At 36.3% G+C, this 17,942-nt stretch overlaps 1 protein-coding gene across 5 annotated transcripts in view; it reads right to left on the bottom strand.

The window, feature by feature from the left end:
- Positions 1 to 5,252: 5,252 nt before the first annotated feature.
- LOC146000352 (uncharacterized) overlaps positions 5,253 to 17,942 on the bottom strand; it is a 322,131-nt gene continuing 309,441 nt past the window's right edge. For all 5 annotated transcript variants that reach the window (XM_083137897.1, XM_083137896.1, XM_083137895.1 and 2 more), the window contains exon 13: positions 5,253 to 7,315. In XM_083137897.1, the coding sequence (XP_082994023.1) occupies positions 7,034 to 7,315 (282 nt within the window). In that variant the 3' untranslated portion in view covers positions 5,253 to 7,033. The remainder of the gene's footprint in view (positions 7,316 to 17,942) is intronic.

Consider the following 17,942-nt stretch of genomic DNA (forward strand, 5'->3'; position numbering starts at 1 on the left):
GATCTTGGTTATGGTAAAAGTGGTACACACCTACCTCCTGCTCCAAATTTTTCAATTTACATTCATATAGTGGTTCGATTCAAATCACTATTTACAATTTCTGCAAGTGAAATGCACATTCTGAACCTCTACATGGCAAGAATTGGTCAACATTTTCAAAACTGGGGCTTAAACTCCAAACATTACACATTATAGTACAGTGCATTTGTTTTGGCTCTGAGCCGAGATAGCATGTGACATGGTGCAGATACCGGCATTTTCGTCCCGTAATGTCTCACTTATTTACGCACACATCATTAGCATGTAGACAATTATTGCTCTATTGCATAAGTGAGTTGGTGTTTTAAGCAGTGGCGAAGCATCCTATGAGGCCAGGTCTACCCACACCATTACTCTTTTAAAGGTGTATTTACTTATTGCGTCAAAACATATGTAATGCAATGGAAAAGTTTGGAATTTTCATTTATGATAATTACAAAAAAAATTCTAACCCTGTCCAGTATACGAACTTTCCACGGAGTGAGGCACATTTGCTGGGGCCTCTTCTCTTCACATTCTGTCGTACGGTCGTATATGCGGGAAGCCTAATCTCACGAGTACTGTACATATGCTTATAACGTGCTCGTGAGGCCAGCCTCGCGGTGTTACCCACTAGGACGAACAGAATATCAGCAACACTGCATTTCCGCCAGGGTTGGAAATTTGTGGTGTACCAGCATTTTTTATAAACATTAGCCTGTGTTTGTGCGGAGATTTCTATTTCATTGTACATTCTCCATATTTTGTATGAAAAATAGGTTTTCCTTCTTTTCATCAACAAGCGTAAGTGAATTTTAAAATTACGGAGTACTGTAGTTCAGACTTTGTTTTCTGGTCAGAGTGCTGATGGTCTTGTCGATTCACCTAACACCGTAGCGTAAACAGAAAGTCTAAAGAACTTATATTTGTAAAGTAAGTCTTCATACGAAATTATGTAAATTAAAATGCTAGTTATGCCTTATATTTACAAAGTAGTTTTACTTTCACTGGAAATAGAATAATTTATTTTTATCGTGAACGGGGATTTCCTCTGTCAAAGCTTGCCTCCTGCTCAGGATGCTATAAGGGAGCGTGGCTCGGAGCACAAAGTTCGTGGCGGTAGAGCTTTGTTTGTGAGTTGTGTCGTGTGCAGCGATCAGATTTATGCAAGAAAGTGCTGAACTAAAATGCAAGAACAACACGAACAATTGAGTTCTTAATTCAGTGAAGATGTAATCATCGGTAAGGTAGGACCCACTTTTGGTCTTTCATGTTTCCTTCTTATAACAATCATTTCTAAAATCTTTTCAACTCTATTTTCCTTTGCAAGTAGCAGTGGCAAGTGACAGCAAAATTTTTAAAATATTAAAAGTTGTTGAAACGTTATTTAATGCGTTATAACACTGTCGTCGAATAGATATTACAAGCAGAACATTTTTTTTATGCAGCCGACACAAGCAAAGAGGTAGGCAGTTTTGTTTACCCTGAAGGGATAACAAGAGAAGAGGGTGGGCAATGAGAGTACAATGCAAGGGAAGAGTTTTTTTGGGTTTAGGACAAAGTGTGGTATGGGGGTTATTGCGGGGTCTGTTTCAGGTCTGGTGGAACAGGCCAGAGTTGTCACTTTGGATTGGCAGAAAAGAGCTAAATTGTGCCTAAAAATTGGGATTCTATTCTCTCAAGCAACTACATTTATTATAACCTGTTTATATGTTACATAGTAACCTTTCGTGTTGCCATCATAGAAGGGTCCCAAACAAGGATCCTATGTTCTATTATCACGTAAAGGTGGATAGAACAAACTAGGATGCGAAGTATTCACACTGAATGAGATAGGTCACCTCTACCACAGTTCTTGAAAGCCCCGTAGTGGTCATCCTAACATGTTACAAAGCCAGGTGACCTAATTGTGGTCATGTCAATGTTTCCTGATCCTCTTTAATTCATTTTCCATACATTCTCATCGTCACGATTAACATAGATCAGAACAAATGAGACGAAAATATCCAAAATTTAAATTATGTTTACTTCCACATACAGGTGTCAGAAATTCATTTATCTAGAAATCCAAGACTGGCATTAACTACAACCATTCCCTTAGTTAGACAACAGATAACAATGGTGTTTTCCTCGTGCAAGGAAGTCTTGCTAAAAAAAACTAAGTTGGCAACAGTAGAACGTACCAAACTGACAGTTGCTGAAAGTGCGGAATTCTGTCGTCTGCTCACAGCACAAAACGTCATACTAACCCAAAAATTATGGGGTTGTTCTAGCCCTTTTCACCTCACTGCAAAATAAATAAATAAATTTAGAAAAAAGTGATGAAGAATTGACAACAGGGCTCGAGCACTATTCGTTGGATTTTCGCGATGTCTCATGACTGATAATTCTTTCTGGAGGTGCGTGCATAAATCAGGGGTTGAAAAAATACAAAAAAAATAAAAATGAACAAAAATCTAGATCGATGACATCTGGTGGGCGGGGGGAGAACGTCTAAGACATAATTATCGTACTGATGGCCGGTAACAACACTTTTGAAAACGTCCCCCATTGACAAGTAAAGCAGCAGCCTGGAGAGACATTGAACCACACTCCATGACATAGGCCCCCCTCCCTTTCTTCTTTACAGATTTAAGCAAGTAATGTATATTATCACACTCTTGTGCCTACCCTGCTAGCAACTCCATGCTTCGCCACTGGTTTTAAGTCCACTTTATGCACAGTAAGGCTAATCGGGACTGGACCTACAGTTTAGTGGGATCCGAACTACTGTGCCTCCACCGGGTATCGAACCCGGGACCCTTTGATTACAAGGCAAAGATGCTACCACTGCGCCATCGGGGAGGCCTGCTCTATTGCATAATAAGTATAATCTGTGTTTAAAAGTTGTTCATGTGCTATTTCGGCCCAGAGCCACGCACTGTATAAGTATGTCATGTAACATACCTCAGGAACAAATGAGGCTATCCAGAATATTTCACCCGCCAGGTGTAGGGTTAGGTACGTTGGGGAGGAGGGGGAGGTAAAGCAAAATTTGCATCAAAATGACCCTACATTGGACTTTTGTTAGAAATTAATTTGGACTTGTTCCAAATTGTGATTACACGAGTCGTTGAGAGAATTTGGAAGGGTGTTAGGGGGTTTGTTGAGAAATTAGTACAGGAACATATCAAGCCAGGAAGGCGAATGAATGAGTTCTGAATTTGAAATTTGAAGATAATGTCAGTAATACATATTATTAAGTCAATATAATTTTACAAATACTTCTTGACAACTTGCTCAAAGTGTTCAGTGTTCAAAATTGAATAGCAAACAACATTCCCAAATTGACTGTGTCCTATTAATAGTATTAAAATTTGGTGTTAAGTTTTTACATTTAAGTGGGAAAATGTATTTTGAAAATTGAATGTTGCATGCACAATGACTTCTCACAGGTGAGTAGGCTGACCTGTGCTTGTGCTATAAGTAGTTGATAATTTTGAAACTGTTCCTACAAAAGAATGTTGGACTCCTTCATTCATATACAATAAAACTGATCTTAACAGACACATTTAAGTAATGTATATTCTCGAATTCCCCAGCATGGATGTATATGTAGAGGTTACTTTTGCCAATGGGTGCTGACATTGAAAACTATACCCCAGTGCCAATTAAAAACTTCTGAATAATGGTCAAAGTGGAGGGGAAAACATTGCAACCTTTGGAATTTGGAGGTAAAAGCATTAAGACAATAGACAAAATGTCAACTGTTACTCAGCAGTGCAAAGATATTGAGGCAGAGACCTTTAAGAAACAAAAAAGTTATTCCTAAATTGTGAACTGCACATGAAAACTGTGCTTGTAATACATTCTTTTTGAAACCTATTTTAGTTTAAAGTTTGACAATAACTTTTGTTGTGCTCCTAGAAAATTTCTGCTTATTTCATACTATCTAGATCAAATTTAAAATATAGATAAATAAAACATTACATAAAATTCTATATACATTACAAAGAAATGTGTCAAGTTTACATGCATGATAAATTTTCTTTGTTGAATTTTGAAGAAATTCAAGCTTTTATATTCATAAAATTAAGATGCTTAACCATAAATTAATTCATAAAAAGCACAAATACAGCTTATAGTCAAAGCCTTTTTCTGAACAGCAGATATTTTTATGTTCACCACCACGATCCTTTACAGAGAAGTTCCACTGTAAACCCTTATCCCATAGCCCCTGAGGAGGAATCATTCACACCAGTTAACCAGAAGATGTCAAAATTCGAGAGGACAAGAATCACCACACACACCTGATTTCACATGGAATCATTAATATAATTAACATACTATGGAGCTGTTGTGGTCTAGCCTATTGGACATATGACCAATCACTTGGGGGACCCACTCTGATTCCTGGGGTAGGAGATTTAAGCTGGGGTTCATCCAGCCTCGTGGACGTCCGCAGGAGGAAGCAAGGTATTTTTTCCAGGGGGTCAAACGAGGCATATTTCCCCCCATAATAGCATTGTCCCTTCAAAAAACATTGCTTAAGTTTGAAGTTATCATGTTCCTGCAAAGCCCTTGCAATAATTAACATGTATTACTGTGACTAAAATTATTGATTTGCTATATGTTATTTCACTTTTTGTGCCACTTTTGGATAATTTGCGAAGATGAGGATGAGTGATGACATGGTGAAATTGATGAATAGACACTCACAAACATTCATGCCCAGTCCGGGATTCGAAACTAGGCCTGGCATCATAGCACGATTTGCTAACCACTCCACCACCGGAGCTGGCTTGACTAAAATGAAATTGTGTGCGAAATATTTACTTTTTGGTTGACTTTCATTTTCTGGGAAGGGGCAGGGGGCGTCATGGTCCACTTCTCAAGAGTATAAGCAAAAGAGCAACTTAATTTGACACAAAGTTGAGCAACGAAGAAAATGCAACATCTAGCAGTTGAAATTTGAAGGAGGTGCTCACAACACACATGAACAAGAGATGCCATTGTGATTACAGCTCATCGTTTATTCATAATGAAATTTTAAACTGAACGTCGGGCTATGCCTGCCACTCATCTTGTTGGACAGTAATTGTGTGATGGGCTATGCATGTATTTGTCCGGAAAGAGTTAACAACATATCATACAAACTTGAAGAATAAGATTTTTATACTATCAGCCCAGATTCAAATCTGGTTCAAGTCTGATAAAATGAACTGATCCTTAGCCTATAATCAAACACCAATTCCTTATCTTATAATTTTATTTGTGTGTATATATATATATATTTTAAAATATCTCTTTTTCTTCCCTTTTCATCAAATACCTGCCTTGCAGTTACATTTTAATTACAATGGACAATGAGTACAGTTTTTCTTTCTCGAAAGAACTGACCTGAATTAATTGGTCATTAGATGATGTTCTACCCTCTGATGTGTCATAATAATATGTATGATTATATTCAAATAATTATTAAATAAAAAGAAATTAACTATATTCCAATTTATATACCTAATAAAAATAATAACATGCATAGTTACTGATGGCAGATGCACAAAAGAAATCTGTTACTAATAAATCTTAAACCATTTTTCCTAAAAAAAAAAAAATATATATGCATGAATGAAATCTGAATCTACGTTTCAAACCAGAGTGATTTGTTTGAATAACTCAAATATTTAACTAAGACCTATATATTGGCTAAGAAGAATCAAAAAACTGATTCTTCTGCACAGTACTAATATGGACACATGATTAGCTTTAAAAAAAATCTGTCTCATAATCCTTTGCCACGAAAGTGTTTGTAATATCATACTTCACAAAGTTTGGACAATAAAGAAATACATTTGCACATAAGAAATCAATACAAATAAACAAATATTTCAACTTGTTCACATAAATGCTTATAATAACAAATTCATTATAACAATGAGAAAACATTGTGTACTTTCAATTATGCATAAAGTAATATGCACAAAAAAATATATATATATAGCTATGGAAAGAAATTGCTCTCAATAAACATCTTGTACATAATTTATTACACTAAAATGAAAGGTTTATTGCATGGGCAGTTACTCCCAAACACTGTACACTTAATGATTGCTAAGAAATACAATAAAATCTGATGTTCTTGAATATAACATTTAACTTCACCCCCCAGATCTACACATTATTAATTCAAAAATATAAAAACAGGTACAACAAATTGATTGAAAATTTTAAATTTTGTTTATAATATGGATATGCTGCAAAGCAGGTTGTACCCATGACTGTATCTCAAATAAATGCTAACTAAATAGATAAATAGGAAGGAACAGTTTTCATACGGTGTACATGCAATGACTGAAAAAAACATTATAACTAATTCATATATATATATTTATATATAAAAGCTCTATTGTCCATAGAATAAAATATCCCACAAAATGCTTCACTAATACCTGTTTGGTAAAAACTTACCGAAACTTACCAGATCTAACGCAAAATACAAGATTCTTCTTTCGTTACAGATTAAAACAACAGCAATCATGTGTCGATATATATCTTTTTGATATCATTGTGTATATCATGTCGAAGTGCTGTTTAAAAACTTCTTTTTTTTCTACATCGTACTACTATACTAAATGTCTTGTTGGACCCAGGAAAAACCAACAAGATATGCTATTGTGTCTTCGAACAAGGACTTAACGCCGATGTGAGAACCAGTACTAAATTCCTGTGGCATCGAAGCAAAAACCCTATTCACTTGCTTCCATTCCATTAACAGCATTGTCTTTATTCGAAACTGTTTGCTGTTCTTATCATATGTTTAAAAAAAACACCACGTCAGTTTATGTGACTAAAGGCTCTTATGAAAATGCACTTCTCAAGGATATAGAAAATAATGCCACGCAATGCTGAAAATATAAAAATCCATCACCCGAGTACAAACTTTCACACATTTAAGTTCCCACACGATTATATAATGGTCTGAAGTGTCAATGAAATGGCGCAACAGTTTCCTTAAATGCAAAAGTGGCACCGTGTGTTATTCCATGATGCCGTCTGACAGCTCCAAAGCACTGAGAAGGTCGTGACCCTGCAACAGATTGCTCATAGAGCTTAAAGGCGCATTCACTTCATAGTCCTGTTGGCTCAAATCCAGAAGCGATGGTATTGCCGTGCTCTCGGGATCGAGGAGTGAAAAGGAATTCTTCCGTATAGAAGCCCTGCGCTCCCCAGACATGTCACTCGAAAGGCTGATTGATGGAGGCATCACCTGGTCCACATCTGGCAGTTTGTTTTTTCCTGGTGTTTTGGAGATGCGATCCTGGATTTGGGAATAATAACATGAAAACTAAATGATTTGCGCAAACTGCATGACAAGTTTCTGCAAATGTATATACATCTGGTTTGTTACATCTTAAAATATCTTATTCAAAAAACTTTCTAATATAGTGTAGATTTATAGATGTTAAAAATTGTAAAATAGGCACATACAATAAACAATGTGCCAAAATAGGCAGTGAACATTAACTTGTCATTAATTTCTTTAGCCAGCTGCACACTTCTCGACTACTTTTGTATTCTATTGTATTTTTCTTACTTTTACATCAATTTTCTGTTGCTTTTTGCCTAATAATGATGATGAATGGTGTTTAGATGGAAGTCGTTAATGGACACTCAAAACACAAGATATGACATTCTACAATGAACTGTGGAGAGAAAGTAGCAAAAAAGAAGGTTCAAGCAAGAAAATAGGCATTTATAACTAAAAGAATACATTATGAGCCTCGAAACAACACCGAACTACTTACAAACATTAAAGCTTATGATTTACAAACAAATGAATAAAAAGGCAGACAGGCAAATATCCGCGTCCTAGTGATTACTTCCTATGGCAGAGCTATTTCATATGATTTCATGATATTATTTTTTACTGTCGCTACAATTTAAACATTTTTACACTGAAACATGTGCCTGATTGTTCAATTCTCACATTTTGGACAAACTGTTGTCTTCTTTAGTTGTGCTAAATGGTATGGTAGACACTTTTCAATGCCAGTGCGTAGCAAGGTAACAGAACGTTAGTGGTATTCATCAACCTGTGCCCGTTATATCTTTCAAAAATTTTAATTATGCCTCTTAACAGCATGTTAAATTAATGTTATTTTCTAAGTGTTCTTCTCCAATCCCTAAAGAAGACAACCAGTCATAAAATAATTGAGTGCTAACAATAAGGAGCATATTGGATTCCTATGAAAATATTCTCGCCACTTTCACAATATTTACTTTTAAAGCAAAAATATTAAAAATTGCCACTATTATTTTGAAAAATTAAACAGTCTCTTCGATATGAAATACAGTTGCCTCAACCCATTTTGAATTTGAACAAACCTTTTTGCTACAACTTGTCATATATATGAATTTAAAGTTATGTATTCTCAGGTACCATTACATGAAAAATACGCAATAAGAAAAGAAAGGCGAGGAAATTGAGAAATGTAAAACATTCAAATGTAGAGAGTTATACATGAAAGCATGAATGATACGACAGACAACTTTATAGACACATGGAGGCGAAGTAAAAGCATATATAAAGGATAACAACTAACAGTCTGAAAACAATCACTCAACGAGAAGAAAAACAACACTCACAGAGAATGCAAAAATCAAGTGTTTAGAGAGAGGATGGAAAACATTGGAGTTAATACATGAAGACTTCACAAAAACTTTGGTAAACAACTGTCATTTCAATATACCTTACAGCTTATCTGAGTATAGGTGCTTAGGATTGAGAACATTCAATACGTAGAGGAAATTGAAGTATTAATGTGAAGAAAATATGGAAATAGCAGAAAATTCAGTAATGTCTTTTTCATTTACGCCTGAAAGTTTCAACACAAACATTAACAGAAAAATCACGAATTTGTTTCAATACTCCTACCTATCTGTTACTAGTGTTGCCATATTTGTTAAGATGTCGTTGCAAGAATTCTAGCCGAATAATTACTTGGGTAAACCTTAAAAAAACATTTCCTTACACTGTTACTACTGAAAGAAAAATATTGTTTAAGAAGTCTTGGTAACAATAATATATTTATTATTGATGCAAGGTCAGCGCTGATGGATTCCAACAATTGCTTGAAGAGAGTGATTAATTCTAGAAAAAATGATTATCTAATTGTGACCACAGATTAGAACACTTACTTGAAAAAACAATGAAAAATCCAGTTGCAACAGTCAGCTTCTCCTATGGATCTGTTTTCTTCTCAACAATAGTGGAATGAACAGCATAAACAGGGCCGAGTTTCGAATATACTGTGTGTGTGTTATAAAGAAATCAGATTTTATCTACATACATCTGCCCACACCTAAAATGCTGTTTCGTCTCCGAGACAAGAGATTGAAAAACCTCTTGTCTTTCTACTGGTGTCTTTCTTTCCTTTCAATCTTCAGATTCTAATTACAATTAAAATTAATAGGCTGACTATCTGTGAAATTGTCTTTTTAAGACAAACACACACACACACTTTTGCGGATACGTGAGTACTTCCTTTATAGAACATTAATTTGCTACTGTGTCTTAGAAGTAACATAAAATGTTTTACATACATTCTACAGGAAGTTAACCTCCAATGCTATCTACTGGTAGATTCAGTTGGGGGACATTATTGCTTATGCTATTATTATTATTACACAATAATTTGAAGAAAATATTAAACATTTCACATAAACATCCATTGCTGACTAATGAATTACCATCCATTTTGAAGCACATATATTTGTAATTTTCTCCTAGAACAAATTTAGCTTTTGATAGAACCAACATTAAATAAACACTTGTTGGAATTTTTATACACAAACTTCTACCATGAGAATGATAAAATGAGATGTTGAGCACATCTTAATAATGATTTGGGTTAATATTGACAGTTTTACATTAGTCAGATACACTGACAAAGTTTCAAATCATGAAACAATTCTTCTATCAAGAACAAATTTATATTTGCAGATCTAATAAAAATATTTGGTTCCGAATGCATCTATTATTATAGTGGGACATCATCCCTTATCACGTAATGTTAATTGGACACCATCCATTATCTAGTGGTTCTATTACTTACACCAATTTTAACACTGTGTTTCGAGAGAGCACCTCTTCCCTCACCTTCAGGTGAATTTATTTTTGCTGCAGATTAAACTTATCATGTACCTGTCATTTACTACAAATTCAGTATTCTAACTACTCCACAAATAAAGTTGTGTGTTGAAAACCAAGGACAAAATCTAAAAGAACACTCTTATACAAAACATTGCCCTCAGAAGAAACCACTTGAGAGGAAAAATTGAAATGTGTTGGTTGTCAGTTGTTACGGCGTATCATTACAATTGATGAGACCTGGGCGAAATGTTATGAACCAAAGCTGAAACAAAATTGAACGAATGGAGTCATCACGGGTCACCATGAACAACAACAGTTCAACCAACCCCCACCAATTTGAAAGTGATGGTGTTTCTTGCCTAAGATTGAGGTGGTCTTATCATAAAACATACCGTTCCCCCAAGGCAAACCGTTAATTCTGAGTACTACTGTTCGTTTTTGCACAACAACCTGCCTTCAGCTCTGAGAAGAAAATGACGACACTTCATGCAATACCCACCCATCATTCTCCACGACAATGCAAGAGCGCATGCAGCAGAAGCTGTCTGATTTGTTCAATCGATGGGGCTGGGAAGTGCTCTACCACCCCCTATACTCTCCGGATTTAAGTCCCTGTGACTTCGACCTATTCCCAAAGATGAAAGAACCCCTTCATGGAATTCGCTTCCGAACAGTTCAAGAAGATATTCAGGCAATAGATCGCTCTCTACACACCACCCAGAGATCATGCAGTGCCAACGGTATCCAAAGGCTTCCGTGTCACTGGGAACATGTTGTACGCAACGGTGGTGGTTACATTGAAGGCCTGTAAAACTTTGAACCTGGTATGTATGTTATGTATCTTGAAAATAAATAGTTGCCACAACTTAAAAATCAACCTATGTATCTTGTATTCTTTAATGGTTAAGGAGTACGAACTGAAGAATTTTTGGATAAATATAGTGGAAAAGCTGAAAAGCAAAATATATTTAATAACACAAAGAAATAATAATAAAAAACAATATTGAAGGAGTTATCACGAAATAACTTTTGATACATTTGTTTAACTATTTTTTAAAATTTTGACAAGTTTAGAGTCATTAGTATAAAATGAATAATAATAACACAATCACATTTACTGTGATAGCTGTAGGGTGGAATGTACGCTAGGCACTATGATTGAAGTGAATATTGTACATTTTAACATTTATGATATACATATCTGTATCATCAAAAATAGTATGGAATGTGTATTAAGGGATGGTGTCAGAAGCAGTCATTAGCACTTCAAGAAAATAAATATGTTAAATAGTGCAATATGTTAGCACTTCAAGAGATGTTTTAGAAGATATAGAAAAAACCTAGTATTTTTATGATATTTCTAAATTCTATATTCAAAATTAACTTAATGACCTCTGACACATGTAATTTACCTTGATTTAATACTGTTCAACTTTTGAAAAATGGACTTTGTTTACAAAGCCCCCCTCCACAACCCATGAGCCCCCTGGAGATCAGTTCTAGCTACGGGCCTGCCCTGCATTATGAAAAGTGAAAATATTGACATCATCCATTTTTCGTCAAATTCTACGTTAAAGCAAACATGATTTTTAGTATTATGTAATTATTGCCTATTGTTATACCTACGCACGTGTTCGTGGTATCCCCTTTTACCAGCAATGAAATTTAAAATTTGACACCGTGTAGGGGAAGGTGACATCAAGGCAACCAACTGTTCTTAATCACTTTTGCTGATTGAGACCTTGTTTCTGCACTGTAAGCCCTAGAAAAAATATCATTTGTGTGCGCATTCATATATTTGCATGTATTTATTGTTTAAAACTGAAGAACACTCACCTGAGTCTAGAAGCTGAACTAATCTATCATTTGGTGCAGATGATGAAATACACTCTTTCTTGCAATTACAGTACCACGTGGGTCACAGGAAAGTTAAATTTAAGACCAGCACCACTGGCACTCAAGGCTTCGATTGTATCACCACCAACATTAAAAGGAGACGACGTTACCACTACGCCATCGAGGAGGCCCTGTTTATCGTCGCTGTATTTAAAGGTAGTAATATTTTTTCGAAGGCACCCTTCTGGCTTCTTAAAAACGAGTTCCCCCTTGCTTCCTTTTTAAAAGTTTTTTTTTTTTTTGGAATCGTGGTTAAAATTTACAAAATTTCTTCCCCTAATCACGCTTCTACGCACGCACTACCGTCTCAAACAAGAATGACTGGCTTCAAAGTTGTTGGCAGTTTGGCATAGTTGTAAAAATGCAAAATGTTGGGAGGGTTTGTGAGAAAATAAAAGTATCTCGAGATCTTTACTTCTATTCATCTGTTGGGGAATATGCCGACCCAATGGTCGTTGACCTGCTCACTGCTTGCCTTGTGAGGCCGTAGCCAGGCAGGGGCCAGGGGTGCTACCGTCAGCCCCTTTGAAATTTGGTAAAACCACTTCATAAAATTTGTTTGCAGTGACGAATGAAAATGTAGATATCAGATACTATTTTGCTCAAACTTAAAAAAGGTTAAATTCACAGGGAAAAAGGAACAAATATCATATTAGTTCATCTGATTTAAGAGCTTAAGTCAAAGTATAGAGCGACCACAAGGAGAAAAAAAACCTTGGATGAAAATTGCCCACTCAGATTTCCCTTTTTCCGTTGAGCTCAGGTCATAAGGAAGCATGTGCCACTCTGCCCCTCCCCTCCCCTCCTCGCGGGAGTATGCTGCACAGGAGTTGCAGGTCTGCACAGGTTTCTTTGCTTGTGGTTATAGCGGGAAGTAATTAGAATATTCTCTAGGATTCAGATACAAGTGGTGTCTGCAAGATATTGAAAAAAAAAACTATATGCATTTGAATGATGTTTCTCCATTTTCTGCATCCTGTATTAACCTAATGACCATCCCCACTCACAAATACATACAATTTATCTTCATGTAATACTCTTACACCGTTGAAAGTGAACTTGGTTTATAAAGCCCCTGGTGATAACCCATAAGCCTCCTCGCCCCCATTCCCTAGAGGTCAATCTGGCTACAGGCCTGAAGTGAAATATGTTTGTGTAATTTTTTAAAATTATATTACTTTATTTCTAAGAAATAAATCTGTTCGCAAGTACATGTTGAAAGTACTAAAATATAATTTAAAAACCTGATATTTATTTTCCATGTTTCCTTCCGACAAGACGAAAATTTATTGAAAAGATAAATATGAGGTACGAAATTGTAAATTTTCCCTTTCTATTTTTCACGGGAAAATCCCATGCATGCAAAAAAGCTCAAATGACAACACAATGAAGAAAAGTTGTTGCAACCTTAGTGCTGCATTCACAAAGTAAGAGACAAATGATTGATTGAGTCAGCACTAGGACTGCTCTCAAACGTATGCTTATTCCTTCCTGCTTTTCTTATTTTGCGTAACATTTCTCCCTCTTTAGACAAATCGTAACGATGAGCATGATTGATGATTAGATGAAATTGAGGAAGGGACACTCGCAGAGAAACACCCATGTTCACCATTATTTGAATTTTGTGGATACTCGCGATGAAGTGAAATGAAAAACTGAAGCCCAGATCAGGATTTGAACCTGGAATTTTCTGTGGGGTTGACCGCTCAACGAACTTGGCTACTAAGGTGGGTTCATGTCTTAAAATTACAGTGACTGACTTCCTTGCCAGAGAGCTCAATGAGAAAATAACATAAAAACCTTTTCTTGTAAACTTTGTGGGATGGAAAATTTTCATTAAAACAGAGAGAGAACTAATCACCTCACACCACGAGTAATGTAAACAACAGGAGAAAGTCAAGTATGATTTACAACCAATGTATTAACAAATTAATCGCGTAGGTGATGGCCTTGTCTCTTGCTCTACTCGACTATTACAAGGTCTCTCCGATGGCACAGTGGTAGAGTCGTTGCCTTTTAATCAAGGGGTCCCGGGTTCGATACCTGGTAGAGGCACATAGTGGTTCCGGATCCCACTTGAAACTTTAGGTCCAGTCCCGATTAGCTTTACTGTGCATAAAGTGGACTTAAAACACCAACTCAATCAATCAATCGACTATTACAAATTAAGTCAACTTGTTAAACTATATTCAGAAAGTTTCACTTAAAAATATAGAGCAAACGAGTTTTTAGTACCTACAATTCACCATTCATACTTTCTAAAACAAGAGCCTGCACTTTGCTTTGCACTACTGGAGTATCAAACACTCGGAAGGAAGAGTTTCATATTGCCGTCATAGAAACCCTGCTGCGGCTGTAAACACGAGAGCTTGAAAAGAGCCCAACGACCTTGATGTGGAATCTTCTTTTCATCTTTTCTCAAATTGGCCACACTGTAAATTCCAAAGTGCCGAGCGGCACACCCTCAAATGTATTGTTCCTCAGCTTGAAGAGTAGACAAACAACCATTTTATGGTGCCTGCCCTCTGTCGAGCAATAATATATGACAGGGAATTGAGGATAGTTGGATTCACAAATACGTCGCTGTTCCTTGTCGGCGATTCTGACTTCACAAGAATGGACTCGCAGATGTCCGTTACGAGAAATTCAACTTTCTTATGGTGGAATTTTTCTTTTTCACAGGAATTATGTCTCTTCCATTTCTTCCCTCTATTCGAATGTAATTTCGCTTGCATGCACAAGAAATTAATGAATTACTGATTTAGAGGTACGAGGCACTGTGTGGTTGCACATGTCGCACACCCCTAATGGCGGGCCTGATACTATGTTACGAGAAAAGCTTAATACACAAATATTTTCAAACTAATTAATATGGGTTGCTTATAAAAAATAAAGAAAGATATAATTTGTTAGTGCTTTGAAAGGAATAATTTTTGAATTGCAGTTGAATAACAGTGGTTAATTTGGATTGGATCTACACTTTGAACATGCCCATCTCCACCAAAAAATCAAGGCACATCACGGTACTACACTTAACAAAATATTATTATTACTTCTCAGGAAATTTGGGGGTGCTGGGCTTAAAACAGGAGGTGTGCAAGCACCTCTTTACACCTAACCCCTCTCTTGACACCTCCTATGTTTCCAAAAGTAACATGTTCCCATACTTAGATGTTTACCTGTTTACACATATCACATCTGTTCTCTGTTGTGCATGTGTTGCCTGGAAAATACATCCTCCAGTTCTAAAATTATCAAGATAAGGCATAGTAATGAAGTACCATTACAATTACTTAATATTACTCATGTAATGTCGGTAACATGTTACTAACGCAAGGTATGTAATTTTGTGATTATGTAACTCTATTTATCTATTGATAATATCTAGACAATAAAGAAAGCAAACCACTCGAAGATTTGTAAATGTGAATGCTCCAGAAGGAATTCTTAGCAGATGTAATGTTTTGGGTTTTGGAATATCATAGCAATTGTTCGAAAGAAGAAGAAAACTCGAAAAAAAGCTGCCCTTGCATCAGCTAAGGGCCCGCTCAAGCCTTAAAGAGATGCTTTCAGACTGAAAGAGCTATTCGATATAGTTTTTGGAATACATAGGGTGCAGAACAGATACAAAATACAATATGTCTACGTGCTGGGCAAGTCAGGAAGAGGTTGACTTAATACCTCAGTTGCTAGAGGATTGGCTCAGAATATAAGAATCCGGACTTGAAACATTGGTTGGATCAGAATTTTCACTAATCTTTCAATATGTTATTATGTGGCTTGAGCTTCAGCTCCTTTTCAATAATTACACTTTTACACTTTAAAAAATTAGTGCAGTTTCTACTGAAATAAAATTCTAATGTACATGCAACTGACTTTAATGACTGAATTAGTTTGAAACATAGATGATGCAGAAGTCACGAGATTGTCTGGAATCTCCTTGTTGCTTCAAGTTCACTGTAAGGTCAGAACTGGACCTACAGTATTAAGTTGGATGAAAACCACTGTGCAATATGCCTCCATATGATACTGAATCCAGGATTTCTTGATTACAATGCAACATCATTACCACTATGCTACCGCAGATGGGCTAAATGTGAACGCAGAACAACACATTATTCACAAAAAAATCAAAACATTATGCAATAACCTTGCACATTTAGATGTTGACAAAAATGCACTCCTTTAATGTTGATTTTTGTTTATTTTTACTTTGCATTTTTGCCAGTTTTGGCTAATTGCGAAGATGATTATGACATTGATGAAGGGATACTCCCAAAGAACACCCATGCTCAGATTTGAACCCAGAACCCCTTGCATCGTAGCATGCTGTGCTAACCAACCACTCCACCACGGAGGTTGGCTAATAAAATAGGACAATGAACTCTGTGATAAATGGCTTTTCAAGCATTTGAATTATTCCACCTATTATCACCACTACATGCTGCTTCTCCTTGATGGTAACCAACAATAGGCAAAAAATCCATTTTACATACAAACACAGTAGCTGCAGCAGTTCAGTTCTTTGGGTGTTTGACTACCATTGAGCAGAAATTTACATAAGTTACACTGGGGTTCAACCAGCCTTATCAGCAATGGTACTTGAGCTTGATCTTTGTACACCGAAGCTAGCTGGAGTATGGTGCCCATCTCCACAATACTCAAAACTCAATACTACTTGGACATTTTATCAATAACACTGTATGTAGAAAAATTGGAAAATAAGAAATCACATGCCACATTTTTTATATGAGTAGTAAATACAGGGAGGTTATTTCAGTCGTTCACCGCCAGAGTGACGGCCGTTCCGCGGACTCTTCATGCAACAGGTCCCGGCAAATTGCGTTCAGGAAGTCCGTAACAGAAACTGCTTGTTTTGTAATGTTTCCACTTTTCACAATTACAGTTACAATTACAATTGAAATAAGCACGTACCTTGTCGCAAGGATGCTGGAAAAGGTGCCCTCCCAAATACAAATATTTCTGGCACCTTATTTCTGACATCTAATCTTAGATTAGTCATCGCTACTTTATTCTCAGTTGTCGCGACAGCGCCTGCAGCTTATCGGGGGTTGGGTGAGTTGTCAGCCGCGAGAGGGCGCTTCATACTGCACGTGTCGGCAGTGATGCCAACCGTAGGTACATGTCCCTACGCATAGGGACTTTTCACTAAATTTCGCCCGCGTAGGAACGTAGGGACAGATTTTGCCAAATGAGGGAAAACGTAGGTACTTTTTTCAATCTTGGTAAATTACATTTTATGAATTAGTTTATCTGGATACTTTAGCGAGGAGGAGAAAAAAGAACTAACTAACAGATCTCCATCAGAATTTTGGAACATGTTATCGGTTACCAAAAACTTTCAAGGCAAGTTCCTTTTTGAAAACATTTCCACTCTCGCGAAAATAGTGCTAACATTGCCGCATTCTAACGCGGAAACGGAAAGAATATTTTCAATGTTAAGTGATACAAAAACAAAAAAGGGAAATAAAATGGGACCAAAATTGTTAAAGAATGCAGGGAAATACAGCATCACCAACCAACATCTATCTCTTCACAGCAGCAGCATGTATGACTTCAAATAACATAATCAACAGTAAACGACTCAACGTTATTCATTAGGGGTGTGCTGGATTCTTTACTTTAAAAAGTCGTTAATTCTCGACGTTTTCTGCCTTGTAAGTTTCTGGAACTTATCGAAAGTTGTAAGTTTTTATTCTAGAAATGCAAAAACAATCACTTAAAGTGAAAATGACTTGTAAAATTCGAGATTTCCAGTGCTTCGGGAAATTTCGAACATTTCCCGTCCAGAAAATTTTCCGACTTGGTCGGGAAATTGCAAATTTTTCAGTCCCGAATGTCGGGATTTAAAAAAATTACCGTCCCGATCCCGTCC

Source organism: Lepisma saccharinum, chromosome 16 (assembly GCF_977018435.1).
Source record: "Lepisma saccharinum chromosome 16, izLepSacc3.1, whole genome shotgun sequence".
In the NCBI taxonomy this organism is placed as follows: Eukaryota; Metazoa; Arthropoda; class Insecta; order Zygentoma; family Lepismatidae; genus Lepisma; species Lepisma saccharinum.